Source organism: Chanodichthys erythropterus, chromosome 22 (genome assembly GCF_024489055.1).
Source record: "Chanodichthys erythropterus isolate Z2021 chromosome 22, ASM2448905v1, whole genome shotgun sequence".
NCBI classification, from domain to species: Eukaryota; Metazoa; Chordata; class Actinopteri; order Cypriniformes; family Xenocyprididae; genus Chanodichthys; species Chanodichthys erythropterus.
In genome coordinates this window covers 12650759-12676220 of record NC_090242.1, presented here as the reverse complement: position 1 = coordinate 12676220, position 25462 = coordinate 12650759, and the positions used below count along the sequence as shown (strand labels likewise).

The 25462-nt window shown below is 38.3% G+C and overlaps 1 protein-coding gene across 1 annotated transcript in view; it reads right to left on the bottom strand.

Annotated features, from left to right (window-relative positions):
* Positions 1–8747: 8747 nt before the first annotated feature.
* nr6a1b (nuclear receptor subfamily 6, group A, member 1b) overlaps positions 8748–25462 on the bottom strand; it is a 34653-nt gene continuing 17938 nt past the window's right edge. Inside the window, exons 3-10 of the mRNA XM_067375154.1 lie at positions 21227–21454; positions 19075–19130; positions 15742–15902; positions 14984–15184; positions 13553–13807; positions 12986–13107; positions 12742–12894; positions 8748–10174 (exon numbers count right to left, since the gene is read on the bottom strand). Coding sequence (XP_067231255.1) covers positions 10059–10174; positions 12742–12894; positions 12986–13107; positions 13553–13807; positions 14984–15184; positions 15742–15902; positions 19075–19130; positions 21227–21454 — 1292 coding nt within the window. The 3' untranslated portion in view covers positions 8748–10058. The remainder of the gene's footprint in view (positions 10175–12741; positions 12895–12985; positions 13108–13552; positions 13808–14983; positions 15185–15741; positions 15903–19074; positions 19131–21226; positions 21455–25462) is intronic.

Genomic DNA, 25462 nt, shown 5'->3' with positions numbered 1-25462 from the left:
TACCAATAAGGTTGATGTCTAACTTTAAAAAATGAACGAGGAGGAGGGTAGTGAATGACGTCCCGGGGCACTAAAGACCCGAGGTATGCATTTAAGGGTTAAATACTGTTCGGTTTCTTGCACAAATCGATCGTTTCGTGTCTTAGGACATCAATGTGTCTTCACGAGCCGCAGGGTTTAATTTGGATTTGTCTGTGCGTGTTTTTTTTATAGATGGAGTTCCCATTGACACGCATTATATGACTGACAGATGGCAACGGTTGGAGTTAAAAATCATCATTTGTGTTCTACTGAAGAAACAAAGTCACCTACATCTTGGATGCCCTGGGGGTGAGCAGATAAATATCAAAATTTCATTTCTGGGTGAACTATTCCTTTTAAGGCTTTTTGAGCATTTTATTGATAGGCTATTTGTTATAGCCTACAGATGAGCTAGTAATTTCCTGATAGGCTATTCATAATGTAGCCTATATTTTAAAAGATATAAAGCTGCATCTAGGCTATATAGTTGAGGAGAGGGGTAAGAGATGTTTGTTTGTGTGTTTTTATAAGAATTAGTCACCAAAGAATATGAGAGGATGGATATGTTTTCTTTTTAAGAATGGAGTGGGAGAATCAGACTAAGGAAGAGAAGTAGAAAAGGCTGTGCTAAAAACAGTCACGATTTCTGTAGGCTAGCTACTCCCCGCAGGAAGGGGCGGAGCCTGACACAGGAAACAGGATCTTCGCTTAGAACTTCCATAACTCTATTATGATGATTCAGGATATCTGACTCTCTAAGTTTGCTAAATATGTTGTATTGTTCGGTTTATCCAAACTACTCCATCATAACAGATTTTGATGGAGAAAAGGAGAGAGGGAGAAAGAGAGGGAGGAAAGAAAACTGAAGAGTGAACAAGGTCATGGGCATCTATATTAGTTCAAGTGGACACTCAAAAATTGTGCTCACAAGTCAAAAAGAGACAAAGACATGCTTCTATATTCAGCACTTAAAGGCAACTCTGCAAGTTTTGACAGCTGAGATTTATACAGTTTACACATTAATAACGTTTTTCTCTCTCTCAATGGCCAAAGTCTTCCTGTAATTTTCCTTAGGCTTCATTCTCAATTCATGAAGAGAATATGGACAAATAAATCAGACCTAGTTCTAAGGAACTACACAGAGTTATCAAAGGCCAGTCAGTTTGTGCATTTTGATCAGTCGGAGTGCTATCCAGTTGGGTATTTAGCCTCCTAGCCTTCACTTCTGTGATAATGCTAATGGAATGGAACTGTGTCCACTTTTAAGTCTTGGTTCTGGGAATATTTTACCCATTCATTTTTCCCATAGTTTTTTTTTTTTTTTTTAAGTCTTTGTTTAAGCCTCAAAACAAACCAGCAGCTACAAGGTGAATCACATTACAAACATTGATTTGAAGCAAAAAGTATTTGAAAATCTGACAAAAAGACAAAGGTACAAAACTGTATACATAACGGTTTTAATGAGGCATTGTGAAAAACTATTTATTGCAAAATATGCATAAGGAGTACTTTTGGCACGGTTTGCTTTTTGTTGCAGAATCATGTTTAATGTAGTTTTTCACTTTGAATTCTTCTGTTAAATGTGATTATTTTCAGTTGAAATAATGCTAGCCAATTGTTTCAACAAAAGCACATACCAGTGGTTAACAACTTCTTAGCTCACAGTAGGTCTGTTTTTAAAGGTGCCCTCGAATGAAAAATTGAATTTATATTGGCATAGTCAAATAACAAGAGTTCAGTACATGGAAATGACATACAGTGAGTCTCAAACTCCATTGTTTCCTCCTTCTTATATAAATCTCATTTGTTAAAAAGACCTCCTAGGAACAGGCGAATCTCAACATAACACCGACTGTTACGTAACAGTCAGGGTGTACGCCCCAATATTTGCATATGCCAGCCCATGTTCCCAACATTATGAAAGGCATTAGACAAGGGCAGCCAGTAACATTTGGATCTGCACAGGTGAATCAACAGACTAGGTAAGCAAGGACAATAGCAAAAAATGGCAGATGGAGCAATAATAACTGACATGATCCATGATATCATGATATTTTTAGTGATATTTGTAAATTGTCTTTCTAAATGTTTCGTTAGCATGTTGCTAATGTACTGTTAAATGTGGTTAAAGTTACCATCGTTTCTTACTGTATTCACGGAGACAAGAGCCGTCGCTATTTTCATTATTAAACACTTGCAGTCTGTATAATTCATAAACACAACTTCATTCTTTATAAATCTCTCCAACAGCGTGTAATGTTAGCTTTAGCCACGGAGCACAGCCTCAAACTCATTCAGAATCAAATGTAAACAATATAACAGTATACAATACTCACATAATCCAACGCATGCATGCTGCTTGCATGATGAACACTTTGTAAAGATCTATTTGAGGGTTATATTAGCGGTGTAAACTTTGTTTATGCACTGTTCAAAGCAAGCGTGAGCTCCGTGGGCATGGAGCACGAGAATTAAAGGGCCAGTAGCCCTGAATCGGCTCATTTATAATTATGCCCCAAAATAGGCAGTTTAAAAAAATGAATTAAAAAAAACCTATGGGGTATTTTGAGCTGAAACTTCACAGACACATTCAGGGGACACCTTAGACTTATATTACATCTTTTTTTAAAAAAAGTTCTAGGGCACCTTTAAAGGTTTGTCAATAAAAATCAATTCCCCTATTGAGAACATGAATGGAATTTTACTTCTGTAACCAACTGTTGCACTCTATAGCAGTCAGCAAAAACTTCTTTTGAATAATAACGGTATGTGACAATATGTATTTGAATTTTACTGAATGGTAAATTTTAGTTTGGGATTTGGGGAAGGTGATGAGCAACAAATGCTGAGTTTTTACATTTTGATCTTTGCTGATAATTACTGTACAGAAATACAGGCTAAGGTTCCTTCCTGTATCCTGTATATGTCCAACATCATGACTAGAATATGAAATAGGCATGCTAGCTTGTTACTAGCCTGTTAATATCCATAATGCAGACTAACCAAAGCAGTTGATCCTTCACTACTCTTAAAGGGTTAGTTCCCTTTCAGTCGGTCACGTTCGACGTACGTCAGTAGTGACCGACGAATTGGGATATCGCTTAGAGAGCCCTATCATCTTCGTGTAAACTAAAACAAGCCAATGGAATTGGCGTGCGATATTTGCATAATGCGCACCGCCCCCGACAGGTGTATATAAATAGGAAGCAGATGCAATCGCACTCTGTCTTTCGCTTCGGAGCCATTCACTGGTGTCCTGTTTAGAAGACTCCTTTCTTTGTGTGTTTTTTTGTTCTAAAACACTGCCTCAGAAGAGGATCTGCAGCAAGCTTCGGTGCTGGTGAAGAGGGCACGTTCAGCGAGGTCGCGAGTGTCCGAGGAGCTACAATCAAGCCGGTCCCTCCAGCCGATATGAAGTCGGGGTTCTACAGCCCCTACTTCATTGTACCGTAAAAGGGCGGTGGGCTACGGCCAATCCTGGACCGTCCCCAGGATTGGTTTGCAGCAATAGACCTGAAGGACGCGTACATTCATGTCTCGATTCTGCCTCGACACAGACCCTTCCTAGGTCGGTCTGCGTTCGAGGGTCGGGCATGTCAGTACAAAGTCCTACCCGACATGGTTGTAGCTCCCACCCGGTTGGGTCTTCAGGTCAACTGGGACAAGAGCAAACTCGCCCCCGGGTAGAGGATCTCTTGTCTCGGTCTCGAGCTAGACTCGGTCGCACGGACTGCGCGTCTCACCGAGGTGCGCGTCCAGTCGGTGTTGAACTGCCTGAGCTCGCTCAAGTGCAGGACAGCGGCTCCACTGAAAGATTTTCAGAGGCTCCTGGGGCATATGGCATCTGCAGCCGCGGTAACGCCGCTCGGATTGCTTCATATGAGACCGCTTCAACACTAGCTCCGCGGCCGGGTCCCGAGATGGGCGTGGCAGTGCGGCACGCTCCATGTCCCCGTGACACAGAGCTGCCGTCGCACCCTTGTCCGGTGGTTGGACCCTTCGTTCCTGTGGGCCGGAGTACCCCTCGAACGAGTGTCCAGGCACGCTGTGGTCTCCACAGATGTCTCTGCCACGGGATGGGGGGCCACGTACAACGGGCATGCAGTGACAGGTCTTTGGACGGGGCCTCAACTGCATTGGCATACCAATTGCTTCGAGTTGCTAGCGGTTTGTCTTGCGCTGGCCCGCTTCAAGAAGCTGTTGTCAGGCAAGCACGTTCTAGTCCGCTCACAAAGCACTGCGGCCGTTGCGTACACCAACCGTCAAGGTGGTCTACGCTTCCGTCGCATGTCGCAACTCGCCCGCCATCTCTTGTTGTGGAGTCAGAAGGATCTGAGGTCCCTTCGGGCCACTCGTGTCTCAGGTGTGCTCAACCGTGCAGCCGACGAGCTGTCACTTGTGGGCATCTACTTGCGGGCGAGTGGCGGCTCCACCCCCAGGCGGTCCAGCTGATTTGGCAGCGTTTCGGCGAGGCCCAGGTAGTCCTGTTTGCCTCCCCGGAAACTGCCCTCTGCCATTGGTTTTATTCCCTGACCGGCGGCACGCTTGGCACGGATGCCCTGGCACACAGCTGGCCCCCGGGTCTGCGCAAATATGCGTTTCCCCCAGTGAGCCTTCTCGCACAACTCATGTGCAAGGTCAGGGAGGACGGGGAGCAGGTTCTGTTAGTGGCTCCGTACTGGCCCACTCGGACCTGGTTCTCAGACCTCATTCTCCTCGCGACAGCACCTCCCTGGCCGATTCCTCTGAGGAAGGACCCCCTGACTCAGAGACGGGGCACCCTGTGGCACCCGCGTCCCGATCTATGGAACCTCCACGTGTGGTCCCTGGACGGGATGCGGAGGTTCTGAGTGATCTCCCGCAAGCGGTCGTAGACACCATCACTTCCGCTAGAGCTCCTTCCACTAGGAGTCTCTACGCGTTGAAGTGGAACCTGTTCGTCGAATGGTGCGCCTCTCGCCGAGAGGACCCCCGGTCATGTTCGGTCGGATCCGTGCTTTCCTTTCTGCAAGATGGGTTGGAGCGAAGGCTGTCTCCCTCCACCCTCAAGGTGTATGTTGCCGCTATTGCCGCACATCACCATGCAGTTGAGGGTAAGTCCCTGGGGAAACACGATCTGATCGTCAGATTCCTGAGGGGGGCCAGGAGACTCAATCCTCCTTGCCCTTCCTCCGTACCCTCTTGGGATTTGACCCTGGTTCTCACAGCTCTCCGGGGTCATCCCTTTGAACCTTTGCAATCAGTCGACCTGAAACTAATGTCTCTTAAGACGGTTCTTCTGGTTGCATTGGCTTCCCTGAAGAGGGTAGGGGATCTGCATGCATTTTCGGTCGACGAAACGTGCCTAGAATTCGGGCCCGGTGATTCTCACGTCATCCTGAGACCCTGGCCTGGATACGTGCCTAAGGTTCCTACCACTCCCTTCAGAGACCAGGTAGTGAACCTGCAAGCGCTGCCCTCGGAGGAGGCAGACCCAGCCCTAGCTTTGCTCTGTCCCGTCCGCGCTCTGCGCGTTTACGTGGACAGAACGCGAAGCTTCAGGACCTCAGATCAGCTCTTCATCTGTTACGGAGGCCAGCAGAAGGGAAAGGCTGTCTCCAAGCAGAGGATGGCCCACTGGATAGTGGATGCCATCGCCTTGGCGTACGAATCCCAGGGCGTGCCTTGCCCGCTCGGGTTGAGAGCCCACTCCACCAGAGGGGTGGCCTCTTCCTGGGCGCTGGCTCATGGCGCCTCGCTGACAGATATCTGTAGAGCTGCGGGCTGGGCGACACCAAACACGTTCGCTAGGTTTTATAGCCTACGTGTCCGGTATCCTCACGTTTACTCGCATCCACTAGTCGGTAGACGTGTTGTACCCACTCTAAGTGTCGGCTTGCAATGCCATTCCCGCCACTGGCCGGATACGTGCATACTTTCACTCCAGTCGTGTTCCCCGCTTGGCGAACCCTGTTGAGTTCCTCCGCCTCCCCCTTCGGCTCGGACATTGCGGAGTGTCTGATGCCAGGCCTACATCCGTCGCTGACGCTGTCTGTTGGCTGGGGCCCATATGCCGTGACCCCTCTACGTGAGCGGTCCCATATGTGTATTTTCCACGGTTTAAAACTCCCTACGGGCTGAGTCCGTGTCTTTCCCTTAGCAGAGCCAGCTCTGCGGTCACCTGTCAGATGAGTCTCCCCCTACCAGGTGGAGCCATCCCAGGGACTCCATATGCGTACTGCCCCCCGGGCCAGTCCATGTGTGTATTTCCCACGTAAACTCCTCCCCCATTGGGTAGGTAGTGGTCTCCGCAGCGTCCCTTACGGGTTCGTTTCCCCAGTGTGTCTAGTTTACTTAGTGGGTAGTGGTTAGACAGCAGTAGACTCTCTCGGTGTAAGCTCGCCCCCTTCACCGCCAGCCGGTGCTATGGGCGGCTGAGCTTGTGCTGGGCACTGGAAGGGGTTTCGTAACTGTGGCACTTTAGTTGGGATCCCAATTCGTCGGTCACTACTGACGTACGTCGAACGTGACCGACTGAAAGGGAACGTCTCGGTTACGTATGTAACCCTCGTTCCCTGAAGGAGGGAACGGAGACGTACGTCCCGTCGCCACAGTTTCTGTACCCTCGCTGTAGTGCGGACACCAGTTGTCTCCTCAGCGAAAAACAGAGTGCGATTGCATCTGCTTCCTATTTATATACACCTGTCGGGGGCGGTGCGCATTATGCAAATATCGCACGCCAATTCCATTGGCTTGTTTTAGTTTACACGAAGATGATAGGTCTCTCTAAGCGATATCCCAATTCGTCGGTCACTACTGACGTACGTCTCCGTTCCCTCCTTCAGGGAACGAGGGTTACATACGTAACCGAGACGTTCACCCAAAAATAAAAATTCTGCTTTACGAATCTTTTGTTTCGAATCAGTGGTTCAGAGCGCCAAAGTCACGTGATTTCAGTAAACAAGGCTTTGTTACCGTCATAAGTGTTTTGAAATTTCAGTGGTTCAGTGTGACTTTGGCAGTTTGATGCACGCTCTGAACCACTGATTCAAAACAAAAGATTTGTAAAGCTTCGAATCTTCATGAATCAGTGTTTTGAAATCGCCCATCACTAGATATTGTTGAATAAGGTCATTATTTTGTTTGGCGCACAAAAAGTATTCTCGTCACTTCATAATATTAAGGTTGGACCACTGTACTCACATGAACTGTTTTAAATATAACTTTAGTACCTTTCTGGCCGTTTGAAAGTGTCAATGCAGGCCTCACTGAACCATCAGATCTCATCAAAAAAATCTTAATGTGTTTCGAAGATGCACGAAGGTCTTATGGGTGAGTAATAAATGAAAGAATCTTCATTTTTGGGTGAACTAAAATGTTGCTGACCACCTTAGTATCCTCTCAGAGAGGATACATATTGTATTTTCCCGCCGTTTTACAAATTTTCAAATAAATCTTAAGAAATGCTGCTGTTATTTCTCAGCTGTGATAAAAAAATTGTCTTGATGCTATTTGGTTGGAGGTGATATTAGAGAGCATTTGATTGGACAAAAATATGCGTAGTGCAGGATGAGTCATCAATAATTTTGATCCGTTTCCTATAAGAGAATGAATGTAAATCATGGGGCTGCACTAAATATGCACACTTGGGGTTTTTGTACTTGACCACTAGACTACTTATATATGATGAATTTTTGTTTTGAAGTGGCCGTGAAAACTGCATGTTTTAAAATGTTTGGTTACTCAGTGGGACACACTTAATCACTGTGTGAATAAATAGCGCTCATAAACTGCTGTCGCGATGGCATTCTCAAGTGAAACAAGTTGAGGCTTGGACCCAGAAACGGCATTCCTTACTTCACGACTTAAAGGTTCTCTAAGCGATCCTGAGCGGAGTAACTTCCTGTTGACGTTCAAAGTGTTGTCAAACAAAACAGAGACTAGCTAGACCCTCCCTCCGCCTCCTCCTCCCCTCCCATCTATGCTTCCTGTCATGAACGCGCACTTAAAATCATTCTTGTCGGTTATTGGCTGGAGCATGTTTATTATGATTCATGGTCCAGGCTGGACCAGTTTGTTTTTGTTGCCGTTTTTGGAGCTTGTGGCGACTACAAAGACCGCATTTTTTTTACAGTGTGTTCAGGGGACAGGCAGCTAGCGGATAGTGAGATGTTTGCTGTATGTGACAAAAAATGTTTTGGCCTAAAAACACATGACATCGCTTAGAGCACCTTTAACAAGCAGATAGGCACGTAGTGTTTCTTTACAAAGTGACATCGCCAACTACTGGCCTGGCATGCATAATACAGTGTTTTTAGTCATTTTTGCAGATCCATTTGAACGGGGATCGTTTTGACAACATTGTTGTCTATATGCGAAAAACACAAAGGAAATACTTTTCCATTTTTAGTACATCAGCATTTTTCAGACTTAGGGCAATTTTGTGCACTTACTTCCTGTTGCATGCACGACACATGCTCTCAAGTGGCCAAGACCGCAAGTGTGGGTATTCGGACAGGCCCCATGTGTTGTGTGTATAGTTAAATTTGTCACCATTTACACTAGCACATAGACAGCCTCAAAGTGAACACATATTGTCTAAAAACAGTCATAGGGTATGTTAGAGTAGATCTGCAAGGCCACAGAAACAGGAAAACACAATATGGAATGTAGAGCACAGTGTAAAAGACCAAACAGAGACACTGATGATAAATCAACACACAGAAATATGTTTATCAGGCCTTCTTTATGAAATGAAAAAAGTACAATGTTATTTTTAATGCTGTAAACATTCAAATTCAGAGAAGAAAAAAAAAAAATGATGCTAATCAGATGAACAATGAATATAAACAGAAAGGCAGACAGCTGAGCGACACAGTCCGTTTGCCGCCTGGTCTTTATATGCCATCAACTACAGAGGCACTTCAAGGCCTCAGATGGTAACAAAATAGAGAGAGAAACATCACACACACAAAGAAAATGATTACCCCCCGCCTTCGCTATCTATCAGAGCGACCCTCGCATGCTATCCGCGAGTGTGCTGCTAATACTCTATCCTCTCATTGTCTGCTGCTGCGGCAAAAAACAGAAATGTAAACTTTCAAAGGAATGGAAGGTTAAAACCACATAAAATTCTTCCAATGTTTCGTAATACTTGGAATGTTCCTCAGCAAAACTCGATGAGGTTTCATCAAACTCAACCCTCATCAGACATAAAGGCCTTCCTGAGAAATGGCTCCTTTATTGACAGTTAAAACACATATAAACATGTTCAAAAATAGGATTAAAAATGATCCAAAAACACTGAAATGAGGAATAACATTTGCAACAAAACTACAACTACGCCAAAATACAAACACATAAACCCTGTTCAAACATTCACACTTCCTTGAAGACACGTGTGAGAGGAAATCACACATGTAACACACACACACACCTGGGCTAAAAAGAGTGTGCTTATTGCATTTCGTTACCCCGGCGACTGGCTCAAACATTACCGGAAGTCTCCATCCAAAAGAAACGATGGTCAACAGCATGAATGTTGTGGCACACTCAACTTTGGTACTCAACAACAGAACTAAACTTGTGAGCTGTGGATGGTCTAAATGTCATGCTAACATTTGAAATCCTGATAGCTCAAAACGTAGCTACCATTTGAATAAGAAACATTGATATTCGACTGAAATGCAGCACTTGGCATCTTCATTATTTCAACATCAACAGGCATATTTTATCAGTGACATCCTGTAACACAAGGACATTTTAATATAATGGCTAGTGGCTGCATAATTCAACAAAGGATTGCAGTGCGTTCATTTGCGGTTCTTCATATTCAATTTGATCATTAACACAATGGTTTTGTTCACTTGATAATTCAGAAATCTTTCCTTCAAAGGCTATGTTCCTGAGGTAATCTTTGCAGGCATCTTAAAATGTAATTTGGTAATTTGCTACATTTGCTACAGTTCGAAATCACACACGAATCTGTTTTACATTCAACTTTGTCATGTAATAAATACATTGGGGGGGAAATAAAAACAGCTAGCTGGAGCCATGGCTTATGTCCCGGAGGCGGAGCTGTTGGCTAGCCAGGGGTTTTGATTGGTTGTGCAGGAGTACAGTACTGCCTTAAACAGCAGTGGGAGCTGCTCCAGGGGAACGGCCATCATCTTACCTGGAACCAACAATTAAATAACTGTAATTAAATGAGTTAATAATGGGTTAGTTCACCCAAAAATGAAAATTCTGTCATTTATTACTCACCCTCATGTTGGTTCACAACCACAAGACCTTTGTTCATCTTCAGAACACAAATTTAGATATTTTTTGATAAAATCCGATGGCTCAGTGAGGCCTGCATTGACAGCAAGATATTTAACACTTTCAGATGTCCAGAAAGCTACTAAAGATGTATTTAAAACAGTTCATGTGACTACAGTGGTTCACCCTCCGAACCAAATATTCGTAAAAGCTTCAAAGCTTCATGAAGCAGTGTTTTGAAATCGCCCATAGAAATTGTTGAATAAAGTTGTTAATTTGTTTTTTTGGTGCACAAAAAGTATTCTCGTCACTTCATAACATTAAGGTTGAATCACTGTTGTCACATGAACTGTTTTAAATATGTCTTTAGTAGCTTTATGGGCATCTGAAAGTGTTAATTATATTGCTGTCAATAAAGGCCTCAATGAGCCATCGGATTTTATCAAAAATATCTTAATTTGTGTTCTGAAGATGAATGAAGGTCTTACGGTTGTGACTGAATTTAAATTTTTGGGTGAACTAACTGTTGCACATTCAAACTGCGTATTCACACAGGATCCAAATTTTCATTATGAAACACATGCACACAATATGTAGATTAATAGGAGATTAATGCATCTCTATGAACAGTGCTGAGTAGGTTTGTCCATTACAGACAAATTACATGATGAATACTGCAGTTAGTAATGTAATCTGTAACATTACATATTTTAGTTTATGTATTCTGACTACTTTTGGATTACTTTTGACCTAATAGCACAATCTTATTGATAACATATTGATATAAAAAATACAAAGAGCAAGAAAACAATATAACAGGGCATTAAACAATAAATTACGCCAGGGTTTCCCAAACAGTTGTTTGTGAAGGAACTACAGGGGGTTAGTGAATTCATAGAAAGCTAATAATTAATTAAATCATAGAAAATAAATACAGAAAAACAGATCAACACATACCAAAAAAGATTAAATATTTTAGTTGTTTACCTGCATGTCATGTGACCATTAATCGACATCAGTGAACCATGAATATGCAAATGTGTTTTTGACTTAATTATTGACTTATTATCAAATATATTAGGTGAAAAGACATTCAGCTGACTAAAATGTTTGGCAATAACTGCATTACATGTAAATATGAATTGACATGAATTTGTGAATTTTAATATGTTTGAAAGGGGAAAGCCTTCAATGTTAAATGACTCACTGAGTGATCATTTGAATAATCAATAAAATGTGTTTATCAGGAGTTGATTAGATATGCAATACTGAGAAATGAAATGAAATCATTTTCCATGAAATTATAGCTACTTGACTAATGCTGGTGTGTGCAATTCCTCAAGTCGGAAGACTTTACGAACATATATAAGTGATAGGCTTTTTTAGAAAGAAAAATTGTAAAGATAAAAAAGATTTGGAGACAATCAATCAATGAATATATAATCATGTAATCAATAAACAGTAGTCTGAAAATGAGAATTTTAAAATTTAATATAATCCAATTACAAGTACTTCATTTTTGGAATCTAATTACATAATACATGCAATCAGTTACTTACGGAAGAGGATTAGGGCCAAGTAATAATAAAAAAATAAAACCATCTCCAGATTAAAGTTGTTAAATTTCGAGAAAAAAGTCGAGATAAAATGTTGAGAATAAAGTCATTAAATTACGAGAAAATGGCGTTAAATTACGAGAACAAATTTGTTAAATTATGAGAAAAATGTTACATTTTGAGAAAAAAGTCGTTAAATTATGAGAACAAATTCGTAATTTAACGAATTTGTTCTTGTCATTTAACGACTTTTTTCCTCATAATTTAATTACTTTTTCTCAACATTTTATCTAGACTTTTTTCTCGAAATTTAACGTGATTTTTCTCGAAATTTAACAACTTTAATCTCGAGATGGTTTTATTTTTTTAATTATTGTTTGGCCCTAATCCTCTTCCGTAGTTACTACCCAGCACTGTCTATGGAATATTTCACACCGAGTCTGAAACATTATGCTGCAAAGATTTGTTGCTGTGGCTTTTTTTTTTTTTTTAGACATTCCCAAGTCTCTAAATGCTTTTATTGCATGGAAATAAGTTGTGTGAACATCTTTATTTTGAACCACTGTTCTAAAGTTTGGTAATATTATTTAATGTTCTTGAAAGAAGTCGCTGATGCTCACCAAGGCTGCATTCATTTGATCAAAAATACAGTAAAACCAATAAAAAATAATATATTTTAATATATGATACTATTTTCAAGAATCTTTGATGAATAGAAAGTTCAGAAGCAGCATATATTTGAAATAAAAATATTTTATAACATTTTAACTGTCATATTTGATAAATTTAATGCATCCTTTCTGAACAAGTATTAAATAAAAAAAATCTTACTGACACCAAACTTTTGAATGGTAGTGTAAAAAAATAATCTTTTTGTGTTCATTTGCTCTCATCTGCAATTTCTCTCCAAACTTGTTATACACACCTGAAGTGTGGCGTATCTCAGAAAGGCAGGTGATGATGTCAGAGAAGCGTTTGGGCCGGTGAGGGTGGAGTTGTTCTGTCAGGTCACGACACACAGACCAGTAACGTTCACTTAACTGTTCCATCATGGGTGTGTTGCACAAACCTGCCACATCTACAACACACACACTCAAATTACTCACATCTGCTGTGTCGAAAAAAGATCTCGGTATGAATCCGGGATAGCTTATGTGTGTGTCTGTTACCTTGATTGAGCAGGGTGATGCTCTTTAAGCAGCTGAACTCCTCATTGCTGATGCTTAGTTGATGAAACTTACGGAAGAGAAAATTTAAGCTTTCCATGACCTCCATAGCATCCTCACCAAATCTGCACACAAACAAGCATATATTCATAAATATCATATTCAATACATATATGACCCGTGCTGGCAAAATTGCTCATTGTCAGTCACCATGAAAACAAAATGGGCAATTTTTGTACCTTTTATGGAATAATGTAGTATCTAGTACAATTGATTTATCCATGCACATCATTATTATTTGTTGAAATTTATGTTATCTTTAATCAAAATAACTTCCTCTCCCTCTTGCAGCATCTCTTCTCTGATGTTTACTGGCGCGAGGGCGGGGCAACCTGTCACTCACATGAGATCGACCAATAGCAAACCACAACCATCCAATCAATTCCCAACGGACAAAAATCAAGTCCTGCCCTACATAGATTCTTGTTCAAAAAGCCATTTCACTGGGATATACGTCACAATCGGGAAGAAAAGAATATCATGCCGACTTTGATGGCCATTATATCTCACCCCTGTAGTGTCAGGTTGGAGGGTGTGTACTGGTGTGTGATGTTGGCTAGTTCTGCCAGTATCTGTCTGCTGTGCACCGTGAGCAAGGAGAGCAGGATGAGCTGATGCCAGGAAGCCCCCAGTAAACGAGTGCAGTCTTTGATGGACAGATCACTGTAGAACGGTAAACGCTTCAGCCAGACAATCTGTCTGAATAACAGCTCATCAGCTATACGGCACAGCAGAGCCAGCAGCTCCGACTGAGTCACGATATACCTGAACAAATGAGAAAGAAAGAAACTTAGAATTAAACAGGCTGCATCTTTCAGCATCTTTAAGACTTTTATATGTAAATGACTCCCTTAAGAGAGCAATGAAAATCCTTTTCCATTATGTTTATGGGAGGGTAATACAGAATTGATATAGCAATAGAACAATGATATTTAAAAATGTTTTATTTATATGCACAAATAAAGGTATAAATATTAAAACGTTTTGATCGGTAAGATTTTTTTTTTAAAAAAAGGAGTCTCTTATGCTCATTAAGGCTCATTAAAAATGTCCAGTCTTCAGTGTCACATGATCCTCCAGAAATCATTCTAATATGCTTATTTGCTGCTCAATAAACATTTCTGATGATTCTCAATGTTGAAAACTGCTGCTTAAAATTTTTGTGGAAACCATGATACATGTTTTTTCCAGGATTGTTTGCTGAATAGAAAGTTCAAAAGGAACAGGATTTATTTGAAATAGATATCTATCTTTAATATCACTTGAATGCATCCGTGCTGAATAAAAGTATTAATTTCTTTCACAACAACAAAAATCTACGAAAAATGTACGATTCTAAAGCATACGATGTCCCACAGGAGCTTCTGGAAATATTTTTGAATGATGATACAAGCAAATCATCTGTGTTTTGAACAATTAATTGAAACAGACAGTTTGAAGGAAAAGATTCACTGAAATTAATCAAACTTTCCAAGCAATAAAAGTGATGCTATTAACCCTTATATAGCAAGTAACATAAAATAACTTTAAATTTATTTTTTATTATTTTTTAAAAACACATTAGGCGACAAACATGGCTCCAAAATTCAAAATGTTTTTGCTTGTTTTTTCCATTTTTTTTTTTGAAAATTATCCATTAAAAAAATAACTAAAAATGTATCAACATTTAGCTCAAGGTCAGCTGCCTTTTCATGACATGCTGCATATTACATTTAGATAAAGATGGTGCCAGAGTTTTTATATTAGGTCTAGGCCATTAGATATGACTGCTAACAGACTTTTGAAAAGCTAAAGGGCAAGTAAGAGTGAAAATTAATCAAAATCCAGTCAAATCCAACTCAAAAATGGTGTAAATCCATTCGAATCCAACACAAAAGTTGCATTTGATATGTAATTCTGTGTATGTGTGTGTGTGTGTGTGTGTGTGTGTGTGTGTCTTACCCCTCCTCTATGACCATGGGTGTAGTGAGAGGAGTGAGGTCTTCAGCAGCGAGTAGCTGGGCCGAAAATGTGTGCATCTTCAGGCTGCTTCCAGTAGGAGGCGGCAAAGGATATTTACACAACAGGAAAGAGTGGGTTAGCTGAGGACTGCTGCATTGATCTCTACAGGACACAGAGTATGTGCTCACATCCACAGAACGGCTGCAGAGAAAAAACAAGACTAAAGTTGTATTTGCCATGAAGCCAAACATGCTATTATCTTCATGAAACAGGAATTTATAGTAAATCAAGCATACTATGTCCAATCTGCCTCAAACTTCACGATTGATAAGTGCCCTGACCTGAAGACATCTACACGCCAATATTTATAGACACAGTGCCACCAGCTGGTGGCAGGAAGTGTGGCAAATACAAATAACTGATGTAGTCCTCCTATATTTATATACTTAAATGCATATTGCCCACCGTACTCGGTTTTCCGAAAGCCACCAGGTGCAAGGGCCCTTAGTCGCTGCTTACAGCTTTAATTCTCTTTGGAATCACATACACAGGGAATCAATGAATTAACAAACTGTCTCAATTTTGCGCATTTCTTTGTCTTGTTTCGATTCTCTGCTGGTGTTTGTTGGTTTGGTCCACGACACAAACATCTCATAATCCAATTTAATCAAAGCCATTTGTCCCTGCACATTAAAAGGGCAGACGCAGGTCAGCGCATCCGTGTGTAAATGCATTAGAACATCTCATTCAGGTCACACCTGGTTGACAGCGCGGAGAAAGATAAGGTCTGACCACCCTCGGAGATACTGTTGCCAGGTGAACTGTGGTTACTGTAGCTGTGGCTCCACGTATCTGATAGTTCAGCTCCTTCTTTAAACTCCTGGCCAGACATAATTCGTTCGATCTCCTCCAGCGAGATCTACAGAGAGAGAAACAGAGAAGAATGCTTGCCATCAGCTAAACAATATCGCTGTGAAATGAAAGATGGAGATCGGTCAATACGAAGCGATCTATTGTGAACAAAGCTGAAATTGTTGAATGTGCTCGTTCTTTATATATTCTCTTTTCCACTGATTTATTTTTGTCACTTTTAATCCGCCAATAAGAAATGAAATCAATAGCGAATGGGGGGCCCCAAACAAGCTCTTGCTTATCTTGTGTCCACCTTGATTATCATCCTCCGTGCCAGGCTGAAAGCGATGAATCCGTCAATTGTGTTTTTAAACAGTAGTGGGATGTAAACTAATATTCAAGTTCGAGAATAAGGGGGAGTCAGCAGCAACGCTAACAAACACTTCAGTGCAGATAACAAGGACACCAAGAAACAAACATACACATATCATTCACATTCTCTATAGATTTATGTGCTGTATACATACTTATAAGAAAGAGAGAGAGAGGAGGAGAGGGTTTCTGCTTATAACAATTGATCTCCATGTGTGGCCTTCAGAATCTCACTGAGCTCTCAGAGGAAACACAAAGCACTTCAGGTTCACTGTGGAGACAGTGGCATAGCGGACGGGCATGCCCCGCGATAACCCCCCTGTGCTGGGTTGCATCAACAGACGATGATCATATGTCGACGATAGCCAGAGATATTGTCAAAAGCACCAAATATTGGCAATTTTAAGAGGATTTGGCATGTTAGTCCTGTTTCATTCTTCTAGTCCATTATTATTACTATTAGGTTAGGCTAATTTTATTATTAAAGGTGCCCTAGAATCAAAAATTGAATTTACCTTGGCATAGTTGAATAACAAGTTCAGTACATGGAAAAGACATACATTGAGTTTCAAACTCCATTGCTCCCTCCTTCTCATAATAAATCTCATTTGTCTAAAAGACCTCCGGAAAACAGATGGCAGATGGAGCAATAATAACTGACATGATCCATGATTACGTGATATTTTTAGTGATATTTGTAAATTGTCTTTCTAAATGTTTCGTTAGCATGTTGCTAATGTACTGTTAAATGTGGTTAAAGTTACCATCGTTTCTTACTGTATTCACGGAGACAAGAGCCATGTTGTTATTTTCATTTTTAAACACTTGCAGTCTGTATAATTCATAAACACAACTTCATTCTTTATAAATCTCTCCAACAGTGTAGCATTAGCCGTTAGCCACGGAGCACCATCAAACTCATTCAGAATCAAATGTAAACATCCAAATAAATACTATACTCACATGACCCGATGCATGTATGCAGCATGCATGACGAACGTTTTGTAAAGATTCATTTGAGGGTTATATTAGCTGTGTGAACTTTGTTTATGCACTTTATAACTGCTCTTGTAGTCAAGAGCTCGGGAGGGCAGGGAGCGTGAGATTTAAAGGGGCCGCAGCCTGAATCGGCGCATAGTTAATGATGCCCCAAAATAGGCAGTTAAAAAAATTAATTAAATAAATCTATGGGGTATTTTGAGCTGACACTTCACAGACACATTCAGGGGACACCTTAGACTTATATTACAAATTATATAAAAGACGTTCTACGGCATCTTTAATTTAATAATATAATAAATTTGCCCTGCAATAATTTCATATCGCATCTGCACTTAACTGATGTGCTGTGAGAAAAAAAAATGATTTAAACTTTTTTTTTAGGTCTAATGTAGGCTACAATGAATTGAATTATAGAATTATATAATATAAAAAGTAATACGCTATATCTACTCCATAAAATTTTGGCAACAGATTACAAGCAATATTATTAATTAAATTCAACAAACAGAAGTCAGAATTAATCAAATTAAATACTTGTCAACCATTTAAAATGAGTAAAATTTAAACAAAAATAATTTACAAAGACGTCAAAGATGAATTAACAACTCTTTATTTTTTATTGCCTACATCGAAGACACCTGATGATAACAAGCAGAATCACTGAATCAAAGAGAAACACAAGAATTAACAGAGGTTGAGGTGGTCACCATTATGGTGATCCGTGTTTCGTTTAGTTGGCCGGTTTGACTCTTTGCTTTTTATGTCAGTTTGTGGGTTTTTGTAATGGTGTTTGCTCATTTTACACATTTTAAGGAATTAATTTGATAAATTCTAACACAATTTTTATATGTTGAATTTAATTAATAATATTGCTTGTAATCGGTTGCTACAATTTTATTGACTAGATAGAGTGTATTACTTTTTACAGTGTAACACTGCAGTCATCAATGAAATTTAACAGCAGCTTTACTTCAAGGAGAACGAACACGAAATAACATAAAATACTATCTTCTCATTTGTTACACTATATGTACAGGCCACAGGAGAAATAATGGAATAAATTATGCCATTCTCAGTGTATTATGTTGAAATTCGTCTATCATCGTCTCTGAGAGAATATGCTCCAATTAAGGTGCAGTGTGTAGATTTTAGTGGCATCCAGTGCTGAGGTTGCAAACTGCAACTAACAGCGCACACCCCTTGCACGTTCTCTGCTTCTAATAAACCAGAATACTGGCTACTACTACCAAACTACTATCACTACTACTACTACTTTGTGCATATTCAACAACAGTGCAAGCCTATAAAAACACAAATGATTTAGAAAAACAAAATAGTGACGAAACGCACTCTGTAGAGTGTTTGTCCGTTTAGGGCTGCTGTAGAAACATTGCGGCGCATAATGGCGACTTGACAACCGCAGTGTATGAGATAGAAATGGTTCATTCTAAGGTAAAAAACATAACGGTTCATTATGTAAGGTCTTTAAGTATGACTGAAAACATAGTTATGTATATTATATTGCATTTCTGTCAATAGATTCTCTTAAATTTTACACATAGCACCTTTAATGCAGTGTCAGACAGCTCTGTCACTTTTTACTTTTACGTTCTGTAGTAAATATTGACTTTTTCACCGGCATAACTCTTGCGAAAAGTTTGCACGTTGCTTCTTGTGGTTCACCATCTTGGTTTAGATTTAGCTAATTTCTGGGGACAAATTTGTACCCTAACGATAGCTATGTAAACACACACACACACACACACACACACACACACACACACACACACACACACACACACACACACACACACACACACACACACACACACACACACACACACACACACACAGAGTTGTCTTACCTGAACAGGTCCAATCATTTTATTCCTCCCTCCTGGCATCCCATCCTCTCTGATTGCTTAAAGAGAGATAAAGAAGATATATGTTAGGAATAGCATACCACCATTTTACAAATACTATTTCTGTAATTTTTAGTAATATATATATATATATATATATATATATATATATATATATATATATATATATATATATATATATCAGTGGCGTTCTGAAATGAGGAGGCAAACAATGACCTCAGTTTTTTTTGTTGTTTTTTTTAATATATTTTTTTTATAAATCAAATGTGAATTAAAAAAGAAACCAAATACAATTCTATTTTGTATTTTTACATTACCAATGTAATTAATATTCTATTTATTAAAACCAAGTCAATCTCATCAAGTTGGTGTTTTAAGCAATTTTACTTTGTTACGAGCCGAAGTCATTTATTCATTCATTTCATTCTGTTGTCCTGTGTGTATCTTGTGTATGTCCTCTCTCGGTGTATGTGCCTGTGCCTGTTTGTGTTACAGATTGGCGGTGACTTGTGATAATCTGTTGGAGGCTGCAATTGGTTCTCCTCTTCACCTGATCCAGATATAAGGACCGCCCCAAACACCACTTCCGCCATCATTGTGCCATTGTGTCTTTGATCGTGTACCTCTTTGCCACTACTTCGTATTGTTTTGTTTAGTCTAGTGTCGTGCCAGAGAGATTGATTGTGAGTGATTATTTGGAGTTTGTGTTTGTGAGTGTGTTTGTATTTTTTTTGGACCTTTAATAATTCCTGTTTACTTGACACACGACTGTTTGACTATGATTCTGGATTCTGATTTTTGCACAAAATTTAATAATAATAAAAAAAATGTAATCACATCAGTGCACTTTAACTGTATGCATTATACAGTATATACTGTGCAGTATGCAGTAAGTAAGTCGTTAGTATTGCAAATCAAACATTGCCAGGAGGAAGTTGGTGGATGGTAGAGCAATGAAGACCAACAGCCCCCTCTGTTGCACACTGGAGGCAAGTACAATCAACAGTGTGTGCCCTAGGCTAAAGTGTACAAATTGTAAATTATGTATATGTGTAAGAGAGTTTTGCCCCAAGTATCAGACAGAGAGGGACAGCATGCTCTGGATCAAGAAATTTGTTATCAGCACCATCTGAGCATCTCTCATGATTATACATGCTGCGGTGCAACCCAGATCTTCAATCTGAATTCTGTGAGGGTTTTTTTTCCTTCAGGTATGGCTAATCAAACCCTGATCTATATCACCTACTTTGCATAGTGGAAAGATCAGATATTGGCCTCTAATGAAGCAGCATCAAAGAACAAACGAGAGGGACAGAGTTGAGAGGTAAATGCATAAACCTTGAACATTTTGTTTTTGTGTTTATACAAAAGATGTTGCATAATTAGGGTGAAATTGTAATTCTGAATGGATATGCGTAAAAAGGAGAGAGGAAAAGAAAAAAGCACAGGGAAAAAAACAAGGGAAAAGAAAAAGATTAAAGGATGTTTATGTAGTTCAATAATAGTTAAGTTTTAAAAATATAAAATCTTATAACATTCATAGTATCAAAGCATTACACAACTAAGAATACTTAATGGTTATTTACTCAGTTTTTCCAATTATTTCATATGTTTTTATTTGGTAACACTTTACATAAGGTGCCATTAGTTAATGCATTGACTAAAATTAGCATTGAGCAACATTAGTAACAGCGTTTATTAATATTTGTTAACATTTGTTAATAAAAATACAATTGTTCATTGTTAGTTAACATTAGCTCAGGTCCATTAAACAATATTAACTGATACAACCGTTTTATTTTAATAAAGTATTATTAGATGTTGACATTAACTAAGATTAATAAATGCTTTTTTATTGCTAGTTCATGTGAACTAATGTGGTTAACTAATGCTGACAAATAGAACCTTATTGTAGTGTAACTTTTTATTTCTATTTTAGATAATGAATGTTTTATTTTTAAATTTAGTTTTCATTTTAATAGTAATAAACAGGTTTCTCACTGCATTTCTTAAGCACAGGTTTGTATGCTCATGCCCATGTATGTAAACATGTTGGATTTAATCAGGACGAAATCTGCTGGTTTAAATCATCATCACCTGCATGTGTTTGTGTGTGTGACCGTGGTCCGCTCACCCTTGCGGTTCATTCCCATCTGAAGGCATTTCTGTAGTCTGCAGTACTGACAGCGGTTGCGTTGCTTGCGGGACATCTGGCAGTTCTTGTCCCTGTTGCAACGGTAGATGCGCTTGTTGCAAATACTGCGTTTGAAGAAGCCCTTACACCCCTCACAGGAAATGATGCCATAGTGCAGTCCGGATGCCCGGTCACCGCAGATCAGACACCAGCGTTCACCCCCGTCCTCTACAGGGAAAGAAAGACATTGTCATAGAATAAAATGTCATTTAATTACACGCAAATTAAAGTGAGAGGCCTCATTTTCTCATTTGTGCTGTCCCCTGTTCTTCATTTTTCCCTATACACTGTTCCCTATTCTTCATTTTTCAATATCCATAGTCCATAGTACTTAGTAATCAGCTATGTATGAAAACAATAAAAGCCAAAAGTGGTATGTCCTCATTTGGATGCCTAGGTGTAGGTAACTGTGTATGTATGAGGTTTTTTCTCTATTTGTGGGGACCAGATATATAGGAAATCATGAACAATCTACCAAATAATATCTTAATTAAATTCTAAACATTTCAAAATAAAATTATAAATACATTAATAGAGAAATAAAATCTAAAATGTAAAACAAATTAAAATAAAATACACAAAAGTAATAAATTATATAATTGCATTTTATTTAAATATATTATTAAAATAATAAAATAAAATCTAAAAAAGTAAAAACAATATATATATAAAATAAATTAAAAATAAAATACATTAAAGTAATAATATAAGTCCATGTTATTTCATTACATTATTAAAATGAAATAAAATATAAAACATTAAATAAAATAAAAAAATGTAATATATATATATATATATATATATATATATATATATATATTACATTTTTATTTTATTTTATTTTAATATATATATATATATATATATATATATATATATATATATATATATATATATATATATATATATATATATTAAAATAAAAATGTATATATATATATAATATATATATATATATATATAAAAAAAATTAATAAAATAAATTATTCAATGTTATTTTAATATATTATGAAAATATAATAAAATAAAATGTAATAATATTTGTGTTTAAAATTAAAATTAAAAATATATTAAATTAATAAAATAATTTAATGTTATTTTAATACATTATTAAAATATAATAAAATAAAATGTAATAAAATAAAATATTTTTGTTGTTTTATTACATTATTGAAATAAAATAATAAATAATTATATTTTTTTACTTTATTCTAATATTTTATTAAAATAATACATTATATTAATAATTATAAATTACATATTAATAATAAAACAAGATAAATGTCATGATGAAATATAAAATATATAAAATTATAAAATGCTGAATTTTACTTTAATTCATTTTTAAAATTAAATTAATACATTTATATTTTAGTCTTATATATATATATATATATATATATATATATATATATATATATATATATAAGCCATTAAAACACATATTGCCTCAGCACTAAGTATCCGTAAAAGGAATATAAATATATGTGCAAATATAATCTGGCAAAAAAAACAACTATTTCACTTGACATTAAGAACAGGAGGAATGATAAGAATGCAGGTATCTCTGTGATGTCTGATAGTAGGTTAATCTGAGTTTATTGAGCTGTTGAAATCTTAAACTTACAAATTTTAAAAAGAAGTTCTAAAAGTTCTTATCTAAATCTCAGAGCAATAGAGAGCAGGATTACGCAAATACATCACCCGGCACACACACGTATGCCAGGAATCTTCTGCAGTCTCACAGTGCGTTTGAAATGACTTACAGCATCATGCGGCGTGACCCAGATTTTACTACAAACCGAAGAGACAGTGAGCTGGGAGGAAGGGGGATGGGAAACATAGAAAGAAAGACAACTGAATGCAATATTTGATGCAATCTATATTTAAACAATATCACACGCTATAACAGCTGGACTGATATTCAAACAAAAGAATATTTAAAATTCCATGCGGAAAAACACACTGAGATGATTATTTAAATGAATCTGTGAAGAACTGATTCACAGAAAAGAATCAGATAACTTGACAGGCATCTTCATTTCTCAAAAATGCTGGTGAACTGTAGAGGGAGCAGGTGAGCGCAGGGGTCACAGAGAGGTCTTCTAAAAGCCTGAAAGTCGTAAATGGTACGGAAAGCACTCAACCTAACCCTGAACTCTAGAGCCATTTTACAACCCTCAGGAAGGTTGTGTGTTGTAAGGGCACAGTATTGTTGAGGATTGGGTCAAACACAGGTCAAACTTTATAGCAAACCGGAACTATGGAACACACATTTTCTTTAAAAAATTGAACTGGGTGACACACACACACACACACACACACACACACACACACACACTCTCACTCTCACTCGCTCTAATGAGCCCAATGTCTAAATAAAAGCAATAAAAGGATTTTAAAAATATATACACCATCATAATCATCATGCATCCAATCTGATCCCATCAAATTCTGACAGAGACACAATAAGGAAGTAACAGGCCACTTGTAAAAAAAGTGGTTGTCAATTGATAGGTCACAACCCAGAAATTGATCTTAGGTCTGTTCAGACTCTGACAGACAGCAGGGCGGAAAAAGAGTGATAAATGCAAATTAGTGTTGTCAAAAGTACTGAATTCGGTACCAAGACGGTACTGAAATTTTAAAAATGTGATGCTTTGAGCGCTGTTGAGCAGATTCGTAAACACCTCTGATTGGCCATTGTGTTCACACATTCATCAGAGTCTGTGATTGGCTACAATTATCAACGCTTCAAAAACATGTTGTAAAAAGACATCAATGGCGCTCTTCACCAAACGCTTACACTGATACACACAGGAACGCTACTGTGTGTTGATCATTGTAGCCAATCACAGACGTATCTGCTGGGTGCGTGAACACAAAGGCCAATCAGAGGTTAAATCGACTTGGTATCGAAGTCCGTACTTTTTACAACACTAATGCAAAATTATTTGTTATTTAAGCAATTTTGCATGCATCTGGATCTGATTTTGCATGCAGATGGGAATTTTAATACATTTTGTGTTTGCTTTTATGGAATTTTTTGTATAGTTAGTTTTTTCATTTTACTGTGTTGGGTGGTTACTTAATGTCAAATGTACAACATTGGTCCTGAAATGATAAAAAAAAAAAAAAAAAGAACAGTTGTGAACACAACATGACAGCTTTACGACAGGAAATTTTGCTTTTTAATTAATGGAGTCAATTGGTAAAAGCATTGACGATCTTTTACGACAATCCTTACTCTGAAACACACATGTATATAATAGGCTGACCTGAAAAATAGAGCTTTTAGCCTGATTTGAACTCAAGAAGCATCTAAAAGTTATTTGGTCCCACTTTATATTAAGTGGCCTTAACTACTATGTACTTACATCAAAAAATTAGTACAATGTACTTATTGGGTTCATATTGAATTGCAAAACACATTTTCAGCTATTAAGGTGGAATACGGGTAAGGTTAGGGAAAGCTTTGGTGGTATGGGTAGGTTTAAGGGTAGGGGTAAGGGTTAAGGGATGGGTCAACAGTGTAATTATAAATGTAATTACAGAAATTAATTACAGATGTAATTACATGCAGGTGTTTTTAAAATATAAGTACAATGTAAAAACATGTATGTACACAATGGGCCTTATAATACACCCGGCGCAATGCGATGCAAGACGCAGCGCAAGTGTGTTTGCTAGTTTGCGTCCGGCGGCGTTTGCGTTTTCCCGTTCAGCGCCACGTCCTTAAATTAGTAAATGCATTTGTGTCAGTTAGTGCGCCCATGGGCGTGCTGGTCTAAAAAAGAGGTGTGTTCAGGCGCATTGCTATTTTAAGGAGCTGAAAATAGACTGCGCCATAGACCAACTCAAACCTGGTCTAAAGTCTAAAGTCAATGGCGCAATATTTTTTTGTTAGAGCGCATTGGTAGAAACTGCGCCTCTAGGCACGTCCACAGTGCGCATTGATTTTGCTTATTACACACAGGGATACGCATCACACAAACATGCCAAATATTAAAAACAAAAGGATTACAGTAAAAGAATATTATTGTGTAGGCTACATAAATATAAATATGTAATGATGAATAGTCATTGCGTGTATTAGAATTAGGCTACCTATTTTCAATTCAGCCTATTACTACTTATAATGATGAACAAAATTGGCTAATTAATTGAACAATCGTG